Source organism: Somniosus microcephalus, chromosome 7, assembly GCF_052327205.1.
Source record: "Somniosus microcephalus isolate GS21.2 chromosome 7, FLI_Smic_1.0, whole genome shotgun sequence".
Lineage (NCBI taxonomy): Eukaryota > Metazoa > Chordata > Chondrichthyes > Squaliformes > Somniosidae > Somniosus > Somniosus microcephalus.
In genome coordinates this window covers 151307790-151330499 of record NC_140993.1, presented here as the reverse complement: position 1 = coordinate 151330499, position 22710 = coordinate 151307790, and the positions used below count along the sequence as shown (strand labels likewise).

Sequence of the window (22710 nt, the reverse complement as noted above, 5' to 3'; positions counted from 1 at the left end):
TTCTATCCTCCCTTAATCTCTTCCTCCATGTAAACTCCCCAACCCATATTCACAGCCAACCCTCGACCTTGCCATCTCTTGTGGCCTCGCTACTCCCATCATGTCAATCGCAGATAAGGCCATCACTTCCTTTTATCGCTCTCCACCCACATCCCCCAACTCTCCCCCAAACCTACTTATTCTGTGTCCGTCCCTGGAAAAAACTCTCTCCCAACTCTCTCATAACTGCACTTGCGAAATCCCAACTGTCTGGCCTTTGGCCCTCCATTCACCACGACATTTCTGCAGCTACCGATCTGCTCAACCACGCCCTCACCACCACCTTTGATGCCCTAATCACTATTAAAACAATTACTCTCTCTCACCCTGGCCGTTCCCCCTGGTACGGCCCTCATCTTTGCTCCATTAAGTCCAAGGGACGCAGATTTGAACGGATATGGTGGACAACTGGTTTAGCAATTCACTGCCAGATCTGGCTGGATCACATAAAGCATCATCGGGTCCTGCTCTCGTCTGCCAAAACTGCTCACTATTCCAGAATCATTCTAGAATGCAAAGATAACCCCCGGCATCTATTCTCTACTGCTAACCGTCTACTTAAACCCTTCTCCCCTGTCTCCTCCAGTTGAGGTCGATGATCCGCCATGACCTTACTGAATGGCGGAGCAGGCTCGAGGGGCCGTATGGCCTACTCCTACTCTTATTTCTTATGTTCACCTCGAACAAGTGCAAGGAGCTCATGCACATCTTTGTCTCTAAGACTGAGACCATCCAATCAGCTGCCTCTGCCACTTCCCTTCCTTCGCCATGCCCCCTGCCCTCGCATCTTTCTCCAGTTTCTCTCCGATCTCGCCTCATGACCTCTCCGCGCTCATCTTGTCCATTAGACTCACTTCCTGCTCCCTTGACCCTATTCTCACTAAATTGCTGACCACCCAACTTTCTTTTCTGGCTCCCATGTTAGCTGACATGTTAGCTGACATTGTTAACGGTTCTCTCTCCTCAGGTACTGTCCCCCTCTCCTTCAAATCTGCCGTCATCACCCCCTCCTCAAAAAAAAACCCTTGATTCCCTTCGTACTTGCAAACTACCACCCCATCTCCAACCTCCCTTTCCTCTCCAAAGTCCTTGAGCGTATTGTCGACTCCAAAATCCGTGCCCATCTTTCCCGGAACTCCATGTTTGAATCCCTCCAATCAGGTTTCAGCCCCGCCACAGTACCGAAACAGCTCTCATCAAAGTCACAAATGACAGCCTTTATGACTGCGACAAAGGTAAACTATCCCTCCTCGTCCTTCTCGACTTGTCTGTAACCTTTGACACAGGTGACCACTCCATCTTCCTCCAACGCCTCTCCACCGTCGTCTAGCTGGGTGGGACTGCACTCACCTGGTTCCATTCTTATCTATCTAATCGTAGCCAGAGAATCACCTGTAATGGCTTCTCTTCATGCTCCCGCATCTTTACCTCTGGTGTCCTCCAAGAATCTATCCTTGGCGTCCTCCTATTTCTCATATACATGCTGCCCCTTGGCGACATCATCCGAAAACACAGCGTCACTTTCCACATGTATGCTGATGACACCCAGCTCTACTTCAGCACCACTTCTCTCAACCCCTCCACAGTCTCTAAATTTTCAGACTACTTGTCCGATACTGGATGAGCAGAAATTTTCTCCAACTAAATATTGGGAAGGCCGAAGCCATGATTTTCAGTCCCCGCCACAAACTCCGTTCCCTAGCCACTGACTCCATCCCTCTCCCTAACATCTGTCTGAGGCTGATCCACACTGTTCGCAACCTTGGTGTCATATCTGACCCTGAAATGAGCTTACGACCCACATCCGCAGCATAACTAAGACCGCCTATTTCTACTTCCGTAACATCGCCCGTCTCCACCACTGCCTCAGCTCATCCGCTGCTGAAACCCTCATCCATGCCTTTGTTACCTCTAGACTTGACAATTCCAACGCACTCCTGGCTGGCCTCCCACATTCTACCCTACGTAAACTTGAGGTCATTCAAAACTCAGCTACCCATGTCCTAACTCTCACCAACTCTGCGTTCCTCCAACTCTGGCCTCTTTCTTCCTTCTCCCCACCATTGGCAAGTGTGCCTTCAGCCGTCTAATCCATAAGCTCTGGAATTCCCTCCCTAAAATTCTTCACCTCTCCACCTCTCTCTCTTGCTTTAAGACACTGCTTAAAATTTACCTCTTTGACCAAGCATTTGGTCACCTGTCCTAATGTCTCAATGTCAATTTTTGTCTGATTATGCACTCGAAGCACCTTGGGATGTTTTGCTACGTTAAAAGCAAGTTGTTGTTGCATTTACATCTGGTGGGGCAGTCAGGATTTTTTTTTAAACTTATGTTAATTGACCTGCCTCGGGATTTAAATAAATATCTTGCATTTATATAGCACCTTATGTCTTCAGGATGCCTCAAAGCACTTTACAACCAATGGATTACTTTTACAGTGAGTCACTGCTGTAGACAAATGCAGCAGCCATTTTAGACAGCATGGTCCCTCAAACAGCAAATGTATGAATGGCCACATAATGTTTTTGGTGCTGTTGGTTTGGGGAGGAATATTGACCAGGACAACAAAAGAACTTTGTGCTCCTCTTCAAATAGTGCCATCAGATCTATTATACTCACATGGCAGCAGATAGGACCTTGAAGTACAACACCTCCAACAATACTGAACTAAAATGTCAGCCTAAATTACGTGCTCAAGTCCATAGTGGGTCTGGAATTCACAGCCTTGACTGACACTCACCTATTAGTAAGGCTTCGAAGCGAAGTTATGCTAGTGGCTGCACGTTATTCTTCCTAGCAGAGCTATGTTTTTCGGCCAGCTGTATTTTAGGGTCGATTCACACTATAATTGCAGTGTCAGTGCAAAGCAGCTTTGCTTCACACCAACGTCTAGTTACAGTGCAAACAGCCTGAACCTGGACTGAGACATACTTGACATTGAAGGAAAGCAGAATGAGACTCCCTGTAGGAAGCAGCATCACTCCACTTTGCTTTGAAGTTAGCTTGAACCTTATCACCCGATTTATACACCAGAATTTTCACATCAGTGTAAAGCTGAAACCACTTTGCACGATGCTACACTTGTGCAAATGCACTGCTACTGTTAAGAGTAAAGAATTGAGCTCATGTACTCTACCAACAACAAAACCATTCAAAATTAAGTTCCACACGATCCAATGAACTTTCTGGATGAAGGCTAGCTTGGTTTTGCTCAGGTCTGAAGTTAATCTGCACTTCATCAGTGTTCTTTTGGTTTTAGTGCAGTCAGATGTCAGGCCTGACTCTCAAATTTCACAGCTATTTTTGCATTAAAGTATATTTGAAATCACATTTCATCAATGCAAAAGTTGTGTTATAACCAACGTTACCATTAAGCTGCACAGCAGTATGGAGGAGCCGCGTAGGCCACTCACAAGCTTTTACATGAGAGAAACTACATATGCGCGCAAATTTGAATGGCTTGCACAGCCAATTATAGGGGGCGCAGGCGAAAAAAAATTACAGGGAACATTGTTTTATAACTCCCCCATAACTGAATTTGGATTTTGTTCATAATGTGCAGTTGTACATGATCCTGCTTTTTAAGTTTATAAAGAATAAAATTAATATAATTTAGAAAAGATAAATGTAATACAGCAGAATTCAGTACAGCAGAATTCAGTAAACATGAGTTTTTTTTTTAAATTGCCTTCACAAATTGATGCATTTACACCAATGTTCCAATGTAAAACTTGTAACAATATTGTTTCTACTTCAGCATGTAAAATTTAAAAGTAGGCTTGAAATTAACACTATCTATGTAGGTAATAGTAGGAAAATGCTTCTAAATTATATGCCTTGGATAATTCTTCTTAAATGTACATTTGTTCTAAATGGAAAGTAAATTCAACATGAATTCTAGGATCAAGTACTTCTGGAGAAATTCATAAACCTATTATTTTCCCCCAACTCAAGTAAACAATTGATTAGTATGTTACACACATCAGCTGCCCATCTAACTTATTAAATACTAGCTGAAGTGCCCGGCGGTGCCGAGGCTTTTTCGAGGGCATGTTGTTGTTGGAAGAGTGAGAGAGCGAGAGCGACTGGGGGGGGGGGGGGGGGGGGGGGGAGAAAGGGAGGGCGGGGGGAAAAAGGGGGGGGGAAGGGAGTGGGGGAAAGGGAGGGCGGGGGGGGGGGAAGGGAGGCGGGGGAAGGCTGGGGACCCCCCCTGAGGGTCGCGGCCCCCCCCCCCCCAACCGAGGGTCGCGCCCCCCCCCCCCGAGGTGAAGACCGCCGATTGCGGCTGTGCGAGACGGCCAGGGTAACCGTTGACGCTCAGCAAGCCCCGCCCCCCGGCCGAGCCAGAGAGAGACGCCGCGTCTCAGCTCCTGCTGCGCGCGCACCCTTTAGTAAGGTAGCGGCGCTGGGCTGAGGCCCGCCCCTGCAGCCTTCGAGTGGGGCCAGGAGGTGCCTAGCTCGGGCATGGGTGCGGAGGAGAAGCCGAGGCTTCGAGGCCTACCTGGAAAAAACGGGGAAAGGTAGGAAAATTAATGAGATTAGATAAGTTAATTCGTTTCTAAATCATTTAAAAAAAAAAAACAGTATGTGTTTTAAAAGCAACGTTTTTTTTAAAGACGCAGAAAGCGGGAAAAAGAAAGGAAAAGTTTGGAATCAAGATGGCGGCGACTCACCTCGGTTCAGAACGATAAGGCCCGGCCACACACGCCAGCAACCCGGCGTACGATTGGTCGAGCTCGAGGTCACTCTGTCGCTAATGAGCGGATAATGAGATGCTAATGAGCGGAATGTTGAAGGTTTTTGGGATACCACGGGCGCGATTTTAGCCCAGCCGAAACGTAAATACGCTTAAAAGCGTCTCGGAAGCGTAAGCTTTCTTTGGAGGTAACGCGCGCGTAGGTACGCCCTGTAACTTTCGAGCCGACAGAACGACAGATTTATATATATATATATACACACACACACACAGATGCTAGATTGTAATCATTACATTTGCTACATTTGAACCTCAATACATACTATAAAGAATCTCCACCTAACTTCACTTTCATTCAAGTAATTTTTCAAATTAATTTGCTGCTTTTAATATAAAGCATTAAAATTATCGACTTACTCTCATCTCCATGTATGGTGGATCTTGGTCCAGCTCGATTTTATCTTGTGCTAACTTGGCCCTCTGTTCTTCAAGGAACCTTTCCAACTCATCTGCCATTGTCAGCAAAGTACCTTTAATAACATTTAAATTTATAAATTAAAATGTTGGCTCTGTGACTAAGCACAGTTCAGCTGAATGGAAACAAAGGGCGCAAAATTCAGATCATAGTGCCCATTTTTTGGGTGCTACGAGTGCCCTTAGAGCTCAAAAATGGCACACGCGGCACGCTCGCACACTTGCGAGGTGAATCGTGTGAGGGAACAGTAGCATAGTGGTAATGTCACTGGGCTAGTAATCCAGAGGCCTGGTCTAATGATCCAGAGATGAGAGTTCAAATCCCACCACGGCAGCTGGAGAATTTAAATTCAGTTCATAAAAAAAAAGGTTGTACCAGTAATGGTAACCATGAAACTATCGGATTGTCGTAAAAACCCATCTGGTTCACTAATGTCCTTTAGGAAATCTGCCATCTTTACCTGGTCTGGCCTATATGTGACTCCAGACCCACAGCAATGTGGTTGACTCTTAACTTCCCTCTGAAATGACCTAGCCAGTTGTAACAAACCGCTACGAAACACAATAATAAGAATGAAACTGGATGGACCACTCGGCACAGACTACGGCAACGACACACCCAGCCCAGTCAACCCTGCAAAGTCCTCCTCACCAATATCTGGGGACTTGTACCAACATTGGGAGAACGGTCACACAGACTAGTCAAGCAACAGCCTGACATTCATACTCACAGAATCATACCTTTCAGCCAATGTCCCAAACTCCTCCATCACCATCCTGTCCGGCAGGACAAATCCACTAGAGGTGGCGGCACTGTGGTATACATTCAGGCAGGAGTGGCCCTTGGAGTCCCCAACATCGACTCCGGACCCCATGAAGTCTCATGGCTTCAAGTCAAGCATGGGCATGGAAACCTCCTGCTGATTACCACCTATCGCTGACCCTCAGCTGATGAATCAGTACTCCTCCATGTTGAACACCACTTGGAAGAAGCACAGAGTAGCAAGGGCACAGAATGTACTCTGGGTGGGGGACTTCAATGTCCATCACCAAGAGTGGCTCGGTAGCACCACTACTGACCGAGCTGGCTGACTCCTGAAGGATATAGCTGCCAGTCTGGGCCTGCAACAGGTGGTGAGAGAATCAACACGAGGGAAAAACCTACTCGGCCTCATCTTCACCAATCTACCGGTCGCAGATGCATCTGTCCATGACAGTATTGGTAGCAGTGACCACCGCACAGTCATTGTGGAGACGAAGTCCCGTCTTCACACCGAGGACACCCTCCATCATTGTGCTATGTGGCACTACCACCGTGCTAAATGGGATAGATTCAGAACAGATCTAGCAGCTCAAAACTCGGCATTCATGAGGCGTTGTGGGCCATCAGCAGCAGTAGAATTGTATTCCACCACAATCTGTAACCTCATGGCCCAGCATATCCCTCACTCTACCATTACCATCAAGCCAGGGACCAACCCTGATTCAATAAGGAGTGAAGAGCATGCCAGGAGCAGCACCAGGCGTACCTAAAAAAGAGGTGCCAACCTAGGGAAGCTGCAAAACAGGACTACATGCATGCAAAAAAGCAGAAACAACATGCTATAGACAGGGCTAAGCGATCACACAATCAACAGATCAGATCAAAGTACTGCAGTCCTGCCACATCCAGTCGTGAATGGTGGTGGACCATTAAACAACTAACGGGAGGAGGAGGCGCCATGAATAGCCCCATTCTCAATGATGGTGGAGTCCAGCAGGTGAGTGCAAAAGACAAGGCTGAAGCATTTGCAACCATATTCAGCCAGAAGAACCAAATGGATGATCCAGATCGGCCTACTCCCCGAGATCCTCACCATCACAGAAGCCAGTCTTCAGCCAATTTGATTCACTCCACGTGATATCAAGAAACGGCTGAGTGCACTGGATGCAGCAAAGGCTATGGGCCCCGACAACATCCCGGATATCATGCTGAAGACTTGTGCTCCAGAACTAGCCAAGCCTCCAGCCAAGCTGTTCCAGTACAGCGACAACACTGGCATCTATCCAACAATGTGGAAAACTGCACAGGTATGTCCTGTCCACAAAAAGCAGGACAAATTCAATCCGGTCAATTACTGCCCCATCAGTCTATTCTCAATCATCAGCAAAGTGATGGAAGGTGTCATCGACAGAGCCATCAAGCGGCACTGACTCAACAATAACCTGCTCACTGATGCCCAGTTTGGGTTCCACCAAGACCACTCGGCTCCCGACCTCATTACAGCCTTGGTCCAAACATGGACAAAGGAGCGGAATTCCACAGGTGAGGAGAGAGTGACTGCCCTTGACATCAAGGCAGCAGTTGACCGAGTGTGGCATCAAGGAGCCCTAGTAAAACTGAAGTCAATGGGAAATCTCTTCACTGGCTGGAGTCATACCTAGCACAAAGGAAGATGGTCAAAGGTCAATCATCACAGCCCCAGGACATCGCTGCAGAAGTTCCTCAGGGCAGTGTCCTAGGCCCAACCATCTTCAGCTACTTCATCAATAACCTTCCCTCCATAAGGTCAAAAATGGGGATATACTGCACAGCGTTCAGTACCATTCACAACTCCTCACATAATGAAGCAGTCCATGCCCGCAAGCAAAAAGACCTGGACGACGTTCAGGCTTGGGCTTATAAGTGGCAGGTAACATTCACACCACAGAAGTGCCAGGCAATGACTATCTCCAACAAGCGAGAGTCTAACCACTGCCCCTTCTCGTTCAACGGCATTACCATCGCCGAATCCCCCACTATCAACATCCTGGGAGTCACCACTGACCAGAAACTTAACTGGACCAGCCACATAAATACTGTGGCAACAAGAGCAGGTCAGAGGCTAGGTATTCTGCAGCGAGTGACTCACCTCCCAACTCCCCAAAGCCTTTCCACCATTTACAAAGCACAAGTAAGGAGTGTGATGGAATACTCTCCACTTGCCTGGATAGGTGCAGTTCCAACAACACTCAAGAAGCTCGACACCATCCATGACAAAGCAACCCACTTGACTGGCACCCCATCCACCACCTTAAACATTCACTCCCTCCACCAGCGGCGTACCATGGCTGCAGTGTGTACCATCTACAAGATGCACTGCAGCAATTCACCAAGGCTTCTTCGGCAGCAGCTCCCAAACCCGCAACCTCTTCCACCTAGAAGGACAAGGGCAGCAGGCATATGGGAACACCACCACCTCCAAGTTCCCCTCAAAGTCACACACCATCCTGGCTTAGAAGTATATCGCCGATCCTTCATCGTCGCTGGGTCAAAATCCTGGAACTCCCTATCTATGATGGGAATACCTTCACCACACGGACTGCAGCGGTTCAAGGCGGCGTCTCACCACCACCTTCTCAAGGGCAATTAGGGATGGGCGATAAATGCTGGCCTTGCCAGCGACGCCCATATCCCATTAAAAAAAAATTGAATAAAAAAGATGCCATGTTCCTGAGTGCGTTAGCGTGCGCAGAGTGAATGCCCGCCAGAAGTAAGCAGAGCAGGCAGATCATGACGTCAATCAGCGTGCAATGCTGATTTGACGCCAACGCTGCCATTTTGGAGCTCAATGCTTTAGCTAAAGCCCTCTCTTAACCTCCCACAACTGAGCAGACGTTCAGCAGCAGGAAGGAGCCCCACCAGCAGTATTTAAAGGGATCATCAACTACTTACTTACAGGTTAATAGCTACAGTTCTACAAGTATTTGGTGCTTTCTATTGTTTAAAGTTTCCAAAAAGTCTACAGGGAGGTGTAGCAGGTGAAGGACTGTTTCCTGCATTCAAGGCTTCTGCACAAACCACTTGCTGCCAGACATGGGTGCACGAGTAGGAATTCACCTTTGAATACAGCAGGACTTGAGAATGAACAGAGGGCACGCAGAGCAGGACAAGGGGTGAGAAAGGCTCTCATCAGGAGGCCATATCCGCCCAGGGTGTTCAGGAAGCAATTCTCCTACCTAAACCTCAGCGAGGAACAATGGCCCAGAAATTCGGGTCGGGGGCTACCCGCGGGTGCAAGCCCCCGACCTGCACTTACCTAGCGCGCCGGCCGTTGAGCTGTGGGCCCGCATGGTATTCCGATCCTAGGCCTGCTCAAACTGCTGGCGTGCAGTGCTTGCGTATCCCAGGGGCGCAGTTAGTTTGATGCGTCCCCTGGGATCACATGGGCCATGGGGAGCCAATCGGAGCTGGGAATGCTTCATTCATAAGTTTGACAGGAAGTGCTGTCAAACTTAGAAATACTACGAGCCCCAAAACATCACTAAATCTTCAAATAATTTTTTTTTTTTTTTTAAATCACATTTTTTAAATAAACTATAAATTACATGAAATAACTATTTTAAACAATAATTTACATTTTTGTAAAAAATAATTTTATTTTCTAATGGGGCTAAAAATAAACTTACCTTTCTTTAAAGTATTTAAAAATAATAAACCTGTGGAAAAAATGTTTTAATTTTAATTAATTCACCACTTACCTTGTAAAAAGCAGGCCTTGCGACTGCTTTTTAAATGTCTAACTTCTGGAGACTTACCTTCCCGGGAAAACCTGCAAAAAAAGCGTAAGTTCGATGCGCACGCGCTGCCTCTCCTGCGCACGCGTTCGACCTCTTAACCCCTGCTTTCAGGGGAACGGAAGTGCCGGTTTCCCGCGCATGCGCAGTGCATGCAGGAAACCGGCACTTCCATTGGGCTTACGGGCGAGTACCCCGTACGTACTCACCCATGGAGACCCGAAGTTCTGGGCCAATGTGTGAGACGTCTGCGCTTCAGTAAGGATGTCCTCACTGAAATCTGCTACCTGCTGCAGCCACAACTGTAACCTCAGGGCAGGGCAAGGACCGCATTGTCAGTGACTGTGAAGGTGACCCTGGTGATGAACTTTTATGCATCGGGCTCCTTCCAGGCTGGAGCTGAAGATATTTGCAACATCTCGCAGTTTGCCATCCACTGTTGCGTAAGGGGAGGTCACTGAGGCTCTCTATTTAAAGAGGTCATTCTCTCTTGCCAGACAGTATCAGGCGGAGCAAGCTCACGGCTTTGCTAGGATTGCAGGCTTCCCCATGGTGCAGGGTGCTATTGACTGCACGTACATCACTTTGCAGGCGCCGCAAGTCAACTCTGCGATGTACTGGAACTGAAAGGTATTCCACTCCCTCAACATCCAGCTGTTGTGCGGCCATAGGCAGTGAATTATGCAGGTCAATGCCCGGCATCCTGGCAGCTGTCATGATGCCTTCATTCTGCAGCAGTCTGCTGTGCTATCTGCATTTGAACTACCACAACATTTTCTAATGTTAAATTTCGCACATGCGCGAAACTGTGAAGGGGCTGCACATCCAAAAAAATTAGGGGAACATTGCTGGTAACCACAACCCCAATTCCCCATTCACCAACCATACCACACCTTACCTTCCCTCAGTCATTGGTCACAATGCAAAAATAAAAGCCAACACAAATAAACATTCCAAACCATACCATATTGCATACAAACGTCAACTAATCATCCTTGTGCATTCCCTTAGTGCCTGCCTTTTGTGTGCCTTTGCCAGGCCAAGTGCTCTTACGCGGTGCTACCCCAGTGGCTGCAGCATGGCTGGTGGAAGGCTGCTGACTTTCAGTGGAGGAGACTGCAGATGGCCTTGGAGGACAACCTCAAGCAGCTTTGGGCCGGACTGCACCATCTTGACATGGACGGCAGCAGTCTGGACTGGCTGGCTGACAGGATGACAGTGCCCTTGCTGTTGCCTGAGAGGACAGCAAGTTCGTGCTCCATGGACCCACTGCCACTCCCCCGGGGCGGCACCTCAGCAATCCTAGTAATCTATTGGAGGAAAGATTGTTGAACTGCTGCGACACCCTGCAAGTTTCTTTAACACTAGAGTCCAGAGCCATGATGGCAGCACTCTGAGCTTCCACCGCAGCACTCAGATGTTGGGTGGCTGCTGCTTGTGCTGCAATGGAAGCTGAGACATCGGTCATCAGGCGCTGCATCATGGTTGGATCCACAAGTGTGCTAATGGAGTTAGCCAGCACTTCCATGCTGGAAAAGGATAGGCTCCAAGCTCTGCGCCAATTTGGTGCCGGACTACTCCATGCTTCTTGACATTGAACACAGGCTTTCTGGCAGGCTATCCAATACATCAAGCATTTCATTGTGCATACCCATCAGCCTTCTTTTGTAGCCTGCCCCATTGAAGTGCTCATCTGATTTTTCTGCAGCAGAACTCGTGTGCAAGCTCCCCCTCCGGGAGGATGGAATCAGTAGCGAGGGTATGGAGCTTGTGGCGGCCTTCCCAGTGTTTAATTGGAGGAAATAGCAGCTAATCCAAGACTGGATATCGGTCAAGCAGTCTGACAATACAGAGGTAGTGGAGAGGTAGATAGCACTGAAGGAATTTTCCCCTTTAAAAATCCCATATCAATTACATGCGATCCCTCACAAGCTTCCCTATGTCAGCATATTAAATATTAGATTTTTAAATTAGGCAAGATTCTTAAGAAAGCATAGTCAAAATCCCGCCACCACCTACAAGGCACAAGTCAGGAGTGCGATGGAATACTCTCCACTTGCCTGGAAGGGTGAAACTGCAACAATACTCAACACCATCCAGGACAAAGCAGTTCGCTTGATCATCACACCATCCACCAGCTTAAACATTCATTCCCTCCACCACCAGCATACTGCAGTGTGTACTATTTACAGGATGCACTGCAGCAACTCGCCAAGGCTTCTTTGGCAGCACCTCCCAAACCTGTGACCTCCATCACCTAGAAGGACAAGGGCAGCAAATGCATAGGAACACCACCACCTCCAAGTCCCCCTCCAAGTCACACACCATGCCAACTTAGATATATTGTTCATTCATCGTCACTAGGTCAAAATCCTGGAACTCCCTCCCTAACAGTGTTCTGGGAGTACCTTCACCACGTGGACTGAAGCAATTCAAAAAGGCCCACCACCTTCTCAAGGGCAACTCGCAATAAATTTTGGCCTTGCCAGCGACGTCGATATCCCAAGAATGAATTTTAAAAATGGCCTGAATTTTGCGGTGGGTAGGATGGCGTACTCTTGAGTACGCCATAATACCACCTTTGAAATCAACCGCAAGTTCAGAATTTCTGCATGCATGCGCTAAATCCCGAACTTGCGGTCTATTAACGTACGCATTGACAGGCCATCCACTCCACCACCAAAAACCTAATTGTTGGTGCAGAGTTGGCTATTTGCCCACCAACTGCCCAGCAATTACATACGGAAATTTTACAGAAACGGGGAAGTTTTCATCAGTTCGAGTGATTTCAGTGATTGCCTGCTCTGGGGAGTTCCACAGCGCAGTCTGTGCCAAAGCAGGGAATGACTGACCGTAACTTCAGGATTTCCATGTTTATCTGTGCATGCACTAGATCCTGAAGTTACGGCCAGTTTCAGAGGGGTAATGACGGCAAACGCTGGCAGTTTCACTGTCATTACCACTGCAAAAATCAGGCCATTGTTTCATTCGAAAGACATCACCCCCCCCCTCCAACAGTGCTGTACGCCCTCAAGTACTGCTTCAGTCTAGATTATGTGCTTAAGTCTCTGGAGTGGAGCTTAAATCCATGACCTTCTGATACAGAGGCAAGAATATCAACACCGAGCCAAACTGATAACTGTACCCAAAACATTGACTATCCTTCTCACTTTACAGTACTGTCCGACCGGTGTACAGGAAACTCTCGTTTAAACGGCACCTAAATATCCGGAATTCTCTATTAACCAGCAAAATTCTCGCGCCAAAAACACCTCAATAACCGGCAATGTTGCCGAATCTGAGTCCGAGTCTCCCGCGGTGGCCGATTTAGTCAGTGGGGGTAGTTCTCCAAACTGCCACTACTCGGCTTCTTGGCGCTGTCGGAAGTCGGAGCACCTCAAAAACCCTGTATCAGGAGTCTGACTCTCCCGCGTTGCCGGTAGTCTCTTCCAATCCGCCATTTTACAGGGGGACTGTGTATCTCCCACGCTGCTGGTAGTCATTGCATCGCATTATGGAAATCCCAAAAGTTGGTCCAAGCAAAAGAGAGTGGTGTTAACTTTAAAACAGAAAATCGACATATGCCAATTACTAGAAAGGGGAGAGAAGCGTATCAACATTATGAATGAATTCAAAATCGGTTCGTCAACAATCTACGACATCAAATCGCAGAAGGATAAGCTGCTCAAGTTTTATTCAAGCTCGGAGACATCTAAGAGTGTAGAGAAACGGCGTATGCTTCGTAAGCCTAAGCTTGAAGAGCTGGATACCGTGATTTATGAGTGGTTTTCTCTTAAGCGTTCGGAGGGTGTTCCGATTTCTGGACCTATGCTAATCGAAAAAGCGAAGGATTTCTACGCAAAGATGGAGCTCACTGACAAGTGTGCTTTCTCCGAGGGATGGCTAACGTGCTTCAAGGTACGGCACGGGATATGACGACTCGATATTTCCGGGGAGAAGAAATCAGCTGATCATGACGCCGCAGAAGAATACTGCGATTATTTCAACTGGATTGTGCAACATGATTTGTCGCCAGCACAGCTATACAATGCCAATGAAACTGGCTTATTTTGGAGGTTTTTGCCAGAATCAACGCTTGCTGGGGTTACTGAGTCTAATGCTTCAGGTTACAAGAAAAATAAAGATCGTGTAACCGTGCTAACATGTGCGAACACTGCTGGATCACACTGGGTTAAACTTCTCATCATTGGGAAGTATAAAAATCCCCATGCATTTAAAAATGTGAGGCACTTACCTGTTGAGTACAAAGCTCAAAGAAATGCTTGGATGGATAAGGAAATCTTTTCGAATTGGTTGCATTGTGGCGGTACCACCGGTTGTCCCTTACATTGGGATATACAGAATTCCCTTTAACTTACCTTTAAATGTATCTGTTACTGCACTCAGGCTTCATTCCTGTACTCTGCGTTATGACATCAGAGCTCGGAACCTTCCAACAGTAGAGCTCGGAACCTGCTGGCAGTTGAGCTGGGAAACTTCTAGTCAGTCCTCGTGGCGTCCCCGCTGGGGAAAGACCTACACCATGGTGCTCCTACAGTCAGCCATCTTACCTGCTACCTTACCTATTGTATTTAACCTGTTCCTGTAAATAAACAACTTATTTAGAGTTCGTCGAAGTCGAACTCGATTATTTAGTGGCGATGCACACAAATCGCTACACTATCATATTTTTGTTCCATCTGTGAGGGAACATTTCCGTAGAATAGGGAAACCTGAAGATAGCAAATGCATTTTATTGCTTGATAATTGTAGAGCCCATCCGCATGAATCCGAGTTGGTTTCAGGAAATATTTTCACCATTTATTTGCCACCAAATGTAACTTCTCTCATACAACCCATGGACCAGGGCGTTATCCAAAATCTCAAGTGTCATTACAAGAAAGACTTCCTACGTAAACTGATAAGCTAAGATGACAATATTCACGCATTTCAGAAGGAATACAATCTTAAAGATGCCATCTTTAATGCTGCATGTTCCTGGAACTTGGTGAACGGTCACACTTTGAGACAAGCCTGGTGCAAATTGTGGCCTTCTGTAATGTTTGCTGAAGGTTCTTCTTCAGGAGGAATTTCATGGGTTCAATGCTCATCCCAAGAGGAGTACAGTAATGGAAATGGCTGGCATAATGAAAAATGTAGGCCCAGCAAACCCTCTATGTAACCTCAGTGAAAGTGATATTGAGCAGTGGGTTGATGCAGATAGAGAAGTTGCTGTTGTGCATATGCTAAGTGATGATGAAATAATGGAGAATGTTTTGAATCCAAAGAAAGAAAAGGAAAGTGAGATGGAAAGTGAAGAGGATGAGATTTCTGAAGAGAACAAGATTCCTTGGGCTAAAGCTGCAGAAGGATTTGCTTCATTCCTCAAATTTGCTGAAAGGCAGCCTTGCTATTCTGCCCAAGAAGTTATGCAACACCATATTCTGCATTCCACCTTTCTACAAAAAAGGCAAGAGTCCACTAAGCAAGCAGACATCCGGGACATGTTTAGGAAAGCTTCCAAAAGAGTTGAAGCAGTGGAAGTGCCTGAAGAATCTGTTGAAGTGCATGATCCTGATGACCCAGCTGGCATGGATATTCCTGATGAACCAGCTGACTTGGAATAAGTGTACAGTCAACTACAGTACTGTATACAGTCGTTTACTGTATAAGTTTTGTTTTACGGTTAAGTAATTAAAGAGTTATGGATTACCTTCAACTGGCAGTACTGTACTTAAGCATCTTCCACCATCCATTTAACCCAACATTCTGCAGGTGAGTACCCAATTACTGTATACTGCACATTTCTTGATTTTTTTATTTTTCTTTGTTAAAAATAGCCTCGATAGATAACCCTCTCCATCATCCGGAAATTTTGATAAACCGGCAACACGCCGGTCCCGGATAAAAAAATGTTTCCTGTATTTGCAGCATTTTCTGCTTTTTGTTACAATAGATCAATCACATGGCTGATAGAAAATAAAAATATGACACTTCAATACCTGTTTAAGATGCAAGTAACTCCCTCCCCCAAAATCTTATTTCTAGTTTTAACAACATTATTAGAGCAAAAAGAGTCTTCCACAGCAGATTTGCAGACAGCATAATCCATATAGATGACATGTATTGATATCCACACTAAAGATCAACTGTTTGTTAATCATTAGATTTATAAGCCAATAAGCAAATGCTGATTACTAGGAAATAAGTTAGTATAAGTAATAAGGCTGGAAAAATGTGAGACTTGACAAACAGGAACAATTCTGTATATTATATATTTTCTATATCTTATCCATCACCAATCACCCCACATTCTATCCATCACCAAGACTGTTTTCTTCCACCGATTGCCCACCTATGCCCTACCTCAGCCCCACTGACACCGAAACCCTTATCCATGCTTTTGTCACCTCAAGTCAATTTCTCCAACATCCTCCTTGCTAACTTCCCATTCTCCAAAAACTCAGCCATCTGTATAAGCTGCCCGACACCAAGTCCAGCTTGCGCATCAATTCCTGTCCTTGCTGACCTGCATTGGCTCTCTGGCATCTGGAATTCTCTCCCCAAATAAGCTGTGGATGCTGGGACAATTGGCGCTTTCAAAACTAATTTGTTAGGAAAGGGTATCAAAGGATATGGAGCGAAGGCGGGTAATTAGAATTGACGTACAGATCAGCCATGATCTAACTGATAGCAGAACAGGCTCAAGGAGCTGAGTGGCCTACTCCTGTTCCAATGTTCCTACAGCCCCCAATCCTTCCATGGTCTTGCCTCACTTCATCTCATCTCTGTAACCTCCTCCAGCAATTATATCCCTTCTCTTCATTCTCTAACTGTGACCTTTTTGTGCATCTCACCCTCATTTCACCACCTTGACCCCAAAGAAGTCCCTTCTTCAACCCCTCTACTCTCCCTGCACCTTTAGAAACTTTTTTCAACCAAGCTTTCAATCATCTCTCCTAACACTCACTCCATGGAACACACTTTCCTTTATCTCATTTAATAATTCTTTATTATTTTGTTCCGCCCCACACCACCGCCACCTCCCTCTCCAACTTGCAAAACACTTAGTAACATTTTTTACATCAAAGCACTATATAAAGGCAAATACATCTCTATATCAAGATCTAAAAATAGATAGGTTATTTTCCATCAGGAAAGGGCAAGAGATGGAAAAATAACCTGGCTCCACAGAATGGCGCACTCGTTGTCAGGCAACTTTAGTACACAAACCTCATCGGCACTGAAACCAATCCCCGGACGACTTGCAGTCAGTCAGCGGGATGGTACTACAAAATGTAATTAACGCTGAAGGAAATTATTTTTTAAGCAGCCGTTCACCAACGAAGCGAAATATAAACATGCAGCACGACAGCTGTCAAGACGATGAAACGCGTATCGAAGGGACTCGCCGCTCCGGGCTGAAGCCGAGCAGTCAAGCAAAGCGGCTCGGCGCCACCTCTCCACAACACCGACAGACAGCGGCGCTCACCTTCCAAACGGCCTGCCCGTCAACACGGGGCCGTGAACAAAGTCACCACCCGGAGAGAAACGGTGAAAATGGGGAAAGCGTGGAGCAGAAACGGACAGGACAACGGGCTCACGTCCTGCTCATTTTGGCAAAGCTCTTGAGCAGAATATCAGCTTGAAAAGCAGAGGCGGGTTTGCCGCCGCCGCCCGCCCCTCGCGCTCTTCACTGAGGATTTAAATCAGGCTGCTCGAGAGCACTGCCACCAACATTCCATCCACATCGCTCACTCCTCCTACCCTCACTCTCCAGGCCCATCATGCATCGCAACCGTTCGGAACCAAGGAGCCTTTATTTTTTTGGTACAATAACAGCGGCTTTGGCAAAGGGAGAGCCAAGAGTGAACTGTGGAGCTGACTTGCCTCCGTGTCTGCGGGTGCTTCCCTGCTGGGCTGGATGATTAATGCTGAAGAAGCTTCCCATTGAAGAGCTCGATCTCTCGTCATTTATTTTTATTCAGTCATTTCTCATTCATTTTTATACTTAGCCATTTTTCTTTATTTTCCGCAGCAATGTTATGTTTATTTTGTTCGAGTTTATTGTTTATTTTCCCCAGTCACGTTTTGTTTATTTTTAATGTTTCCAATTGTTTACTTTTATTTAGTTTATTTCCCCCCAGCGATCTTTTGAAAGTGACAGCACTCAACGATCTTTAGATTCCAAGACTTGAGCACATAACCTAGGCTGGCTTAAGTGCAGTATTGAGGGAGTGCTGCACTGTTCGATGTGTATCATTCGGATGAAACGTTAAACTGAGGCCCAATCCACTACTTCTCAGATATAAGTAAAAGATCCCATAGCTTTAGTCGAAGAACAGTGCAGTTTTCTCAGTATCCTATCCAACATTTATTCCTCAACCAATACCATATAAAACACATTATCTGGTCATTTATCTCATTGCTCTTTGTGGCACTTTGCTGTGTGCAAATTTGATGCACATTTGCCTATATTGCAACAGTACTTTGTTGGTTGTGAAGCACGATGGGACATATTGTGGATGTGAAAGGTGCAGTATAAATTCAAGTTCTTTCTGTATTTTGAGGCAGACCACACTGTAAATCACAATATCACCAAAAAATATTCCAAATGATACTAAATTCTGTTCCATTTCATACTTGAATGTGCATTCTTATGTTATAACTTTGTATACTACACAGAGGTGTTAGAAGAAGAAATGTTTGAAATAAATAATTTATTGCATTAAAAAGAACCTTTTTTATATTTTAGAAAAAAAACTTCATTGCCTATACGTGAGAAATTAGAAGATCCTATTTTTAATGAACACAGCAAGGTCCCACAAACAACCAGATAATCTGTTTTGGATGTTGTTTGGGGGCTAAATGTTGGTCAGGACACCTGGACCCCAAGAGAACAGGCTCAAGGGGTTAAATGTCCTACTCCTGTTCCTATATTCCTAGACCTCTGCTGCTCTTCCGTGGGATCTTTTACATCCACCTGAGAGGGAAGATGCTGTCTCAGTTTAACATCTCATCCGACGCAGAGATTGTCAGTCAAAGGCTAACTCAGGTCATGCATTATGAGGGGGTTTGCTAGAGCAAGTGGGAGAAACTGTTTCCTCTGGCAAGTTGGTCGATAACCAGGGGTCATAGTTTTAAAATAATTGGCAGAAGAAGTAGCGGGGAAATGAGGAGAACTTATTTTCACACAGAGGGTTGTTGCGATCTGGAATGCACTACCTGAAAGAGTGGTGAAAGCAGATTCCATAGGAAATTTCAAAAGGCAATTGGGCATGTACTTGAAGAGGACTAATTGACAGGGTTATAAGGAAAAGGCTGGGTTGTGGGACTAAATTGGACAGTTCTTTCAAAGAGGCACGATGGGCCAAATGACCTTCTCCCAACCCCACTTCCTTCTGTGTCCTCCCCTTGAAAAAACTCTCCTCAAGTCACTTACAACTGCACTTTGAAATTCCCAACTGTCTAGCCTTTGGCCTTCCATTCACCATGACATTTCTGCAGCTATCGATCTGTTCAATCACACCCTCACCTCGACCTTTAATGCCCTAGTCCCCATTAAAACATTACTAACTCTCACCTTGGTCATTTCCCCGGTATGGCTCTCAAATCCATTCCCTTAAGTCCAAGGGACGCAGACTTGAATGTTTATGGCAGACAACTGGGTTAGCCATTCATCGTCAGATCTGGCTGAACCACATAAAGCACTATCGGGCCCTGCTCTCCTCTGCCAAAACTGCTCACTATTCCAGGATCATCCTGGAATGCAAAGTTAACCCCCGGCTTCTCTTCACTACAAACCGTCTTCTTAAACCCCTCTCACCTGTCTCCTCCACCCTCACCTCCAACAACAAGTACGTGGAGCTCATGGATTTCTTTGTCACTAAGATTGAGACTATACGTTCAGCTGCCTCTGCTGCTTCCTTGCCTCCTCCTAGTCCATCGGGCCAATGGTACCCCCGTGCCCTAGCCCTGAACTCGCATTTTTCTCTAGTTTCTCTCCTATCTCCCCTCATGCCCTCTCCTAGCTCATCTTGTCCATGAGACCCACCTCCTGCTCCCTGACCCTATTCCCATTAAACTACTTCCCTTCCTGCCCCCATGGTAGCTGATATTGTTAACGGTTCTCTCTCCTCAGGTACTGCCCCCCTCGCCTTCAAATCTGCTGTCCTCACCCCCTTTCTCAAAAAACCCACCCTTGACCCCTCTGTCCTTGCAAACTACCGCCCCATCGCCAACCTCCCTTTCCTCTCCAAAGTTATTGAATTTGGTGTCACCTCCCAAATGCCTATCTTTCCCGAATTTGTGAGTTTGAATCCCTCCAATCAGTTTTCCGCCCTTCCACTGTACTAAAACAGTCATTATCAAATGACATCCTATGTGACTGTGACCATGGTAAACTATCCCTCTTCGTCCTTCTCTACCCATCTGCAGCATTTGTCACGCCATCGTCCTCCAACGCCTCTCCTCCATTGTCCAGCTGGGTGAGACTGTACTTGCCTTGTTCCATTCTTATCTATTATATATGTATATATAAAAATTCATTAGAATAGGAATAGTGCCAGAGGACTGGTGGACAGCTAATGTAAAAAAAGGAGATAGAACAATCCCAGGAAACTATAGACCAATTAGCTTAATGTTAGTGGTAGGAAAGGTAATGGAATCCTTAATCAAAGAGGTAATAGAAAAACATCTAGAAACTGAAAATATAATAAAGTGTAGTCAGCTCAGATTCCAAAAGGTCATGCTTAACCAACCTTATTGAATTCTTTGAAGAAGTAACAGAAAGGGTAGATAAGGGTAATGCAGCTGATGTAATATATTTGGATTTCCAAAAAGCCTTTGATAAGATACTGCATGGTAAACTCACGACTAAGGTCAGAACAGGTGGAGTTAGGGGACAAGTAGCAGAATGGATAGCAAGCTGGCTACAAAACAGAAAACAGAGATGGGGTTAAAGGTAATTACTCAGATTGGCAAATGGTAAGAAGTGGTGTTTCACAAGGATTGGTGCTGGAACCACTGTTGTTCACTATTTACATAAACTATTTGGACATGGGAATCAGAAGTACAATTTCAAAATTTGCGGAAGACACCAAAATTGATGATGTAGTTATTACAGAGGAGGACAACGACGAATACAAGACATTAATAAACTTGTAGAATGGGCGTGTAATTGGCAAATGAACTTCAAGATAGATAAGTGCGAGGTAATACATTTTGGTAGGTAGAATAAGTAGGCAACATACACCTTGGAAAATAAGTGTCTAACTGGGGTAGAGGAACAGAGGGATCATGGGGTAAAGATACACAGATCACTAAAAGTAGCGATGCAGGTTAATAAGGCCATAAAAAAAGCAAACAAAGCACTCAGATTTATTTCTAGAGGGATAGAATTGAAAAGCAGAGAAGTTAAGTTAAACTTGTATGGAACTTTGGTTAGACCACTCTTGGAGTACTGTGAACAGTTCTGGTCTCCATATTATAAAAAGGACATCGAGGCACCGGAGAAGGTGCAAAACAGATTGACTAGAATGATACTAGAACTGAGAGGTTATACCTATCAGGAAAGATTGAACAGGTTGGGTCTCTTTTCTCTTGAAAAGAGAAGGTGGAGGGGTGACCTAATAGAGGTCTTTAAAATAATGAAAGTTTTTGATAGAGTGGATACAGAGAGAGTGTTTCCACTTGTGGGGAAGAGCAAAACTAGGAGCCATCAATATAAGATAGTCAACAAGAAATCCAATAGGTAATTCAGAAGAAATTTCTTTACCCAGAGAGTGTTTAGAATGTGGAACTCGCTACCACAGGGAGTAGTTGAGGGGAATAGCATAGATGCATTCAAGGGGAAGCTAGATAAGCACATGAGGGAGAAAGGAATAGAAGGATATGTTAATGGGGTTAGATGAAGAGGGGTGGAAGGAGGCTCGTGTGGATCATAAACATCGGCATGGACCTGTCGGGTCGAATGGCCTATTTCTGTGCTGTAAATACTTGTAATACTTTGTAATCTATCCAGTCGTAGCCAGAGAATCATCTGCCATGGCTTCTTTCCCACTCCCGCACCGTTATCTCTGTGTCCCCTCTTATTTCTCATCTACATGTTGCCCCTCGGCAACAGCATCGAAAACATGTCAGATTCCACATGTACACTGACGACACCCAGCTCTACCTCACCGCCACCTCTCTCAACCCCTCTACTGGCTCTAATTTGTCATACTGCTTGTCCGACATCCAGTGCTGGATGACAGAAATTGACTCCAACTAAATATTGGGAAGACCAAAGCCATTGTCTTCGGTCCCCACCACAAACTCCGTTCCCTAGCCACCGACTCCATCCCCCTCCCTGGCAAATGTCTGAGGCGGAATCAACTGTTCGCAACCTTGGTGTTGTATTTGACCCCGAGATGAGCTTCCGACCACATAGCTGCTCCATCACCAAGATCGCCGACTTCCACCTCCATAACATCGCCCGTCTCCGCCCTTGCCTCAGCTCATCTGCTGCTGAAACCCTCATTCGTCCCTTTGTTACCTCTAGACTTGACTCTTCCAACACTCTCCTGGCCAGCCTCCCATATTCCACCCTCCATAAACTTGAGCTCATCCAAAACTTGCACCAAGTCCTGTTCACCTATCACCCCTGTGCTCGCTGACCTACATTGGCTCTCAGTCCAGCAACACCTCAATTTTAAAGTTCCCATCCTTGTTTTCAAATCCCTCCATAGCCGTGCCCGTACCTATCTTTGTAACCTCCTCCAGCCCTACAACCCTCCAAAATCTCTGCGTTCTTCCAAACTGGCCTCTTGCGCATCCACGATCTTAATCGCTCCACCATTGGCAGCCGTGCCTTCAGCTGTCTCGGCCCTAAGCTCTGGAATTCCCTCCCTAAATCTCTCCGCCTCTCTTTCCTCCTTTAAGACACTCCTTAAAACCTATCATCTGTCCGAATATCTTCTTATGTG

General features: G+C 46.0%; 1 protein-coding gene across 5 annotated transcripts in view; it reads right to left on the bottom strand.

The window, feature by feature from the left end:
• The window catches only part of cspp1a (centrosome and spindle pole associated protein 1a), a 284247-nt gene extending 266734 nt beyond the window's left edge, over positions 1-17513 (bottom strand). For 4 of the 5 annotated variants that reach the window (XM_085993101.1, XM_085993102.1, XM_085993103.1 and 1 more), the window contains exons 1-2: positions 17238-17513; positions 5153-5265 (exon numbers count right to left, since the gene is read on the bottom strand). In XM_085993101.1, coding sequence (XP_085849227.1) covers positions 5153-5251 — 99 coding nt within the window. In that variant the 5' untranslated portion in view covers positions 5252-5265; positions 17238-17513. The remainder of the gene's footprint in view (positions 1-5152; positions 5266-17237) is intronic. The other variant, XM_085993104.1, reaches the window with a different exon arrangement.
• Positions 17514-22710: the final 5197 nt, after the last annotated feature.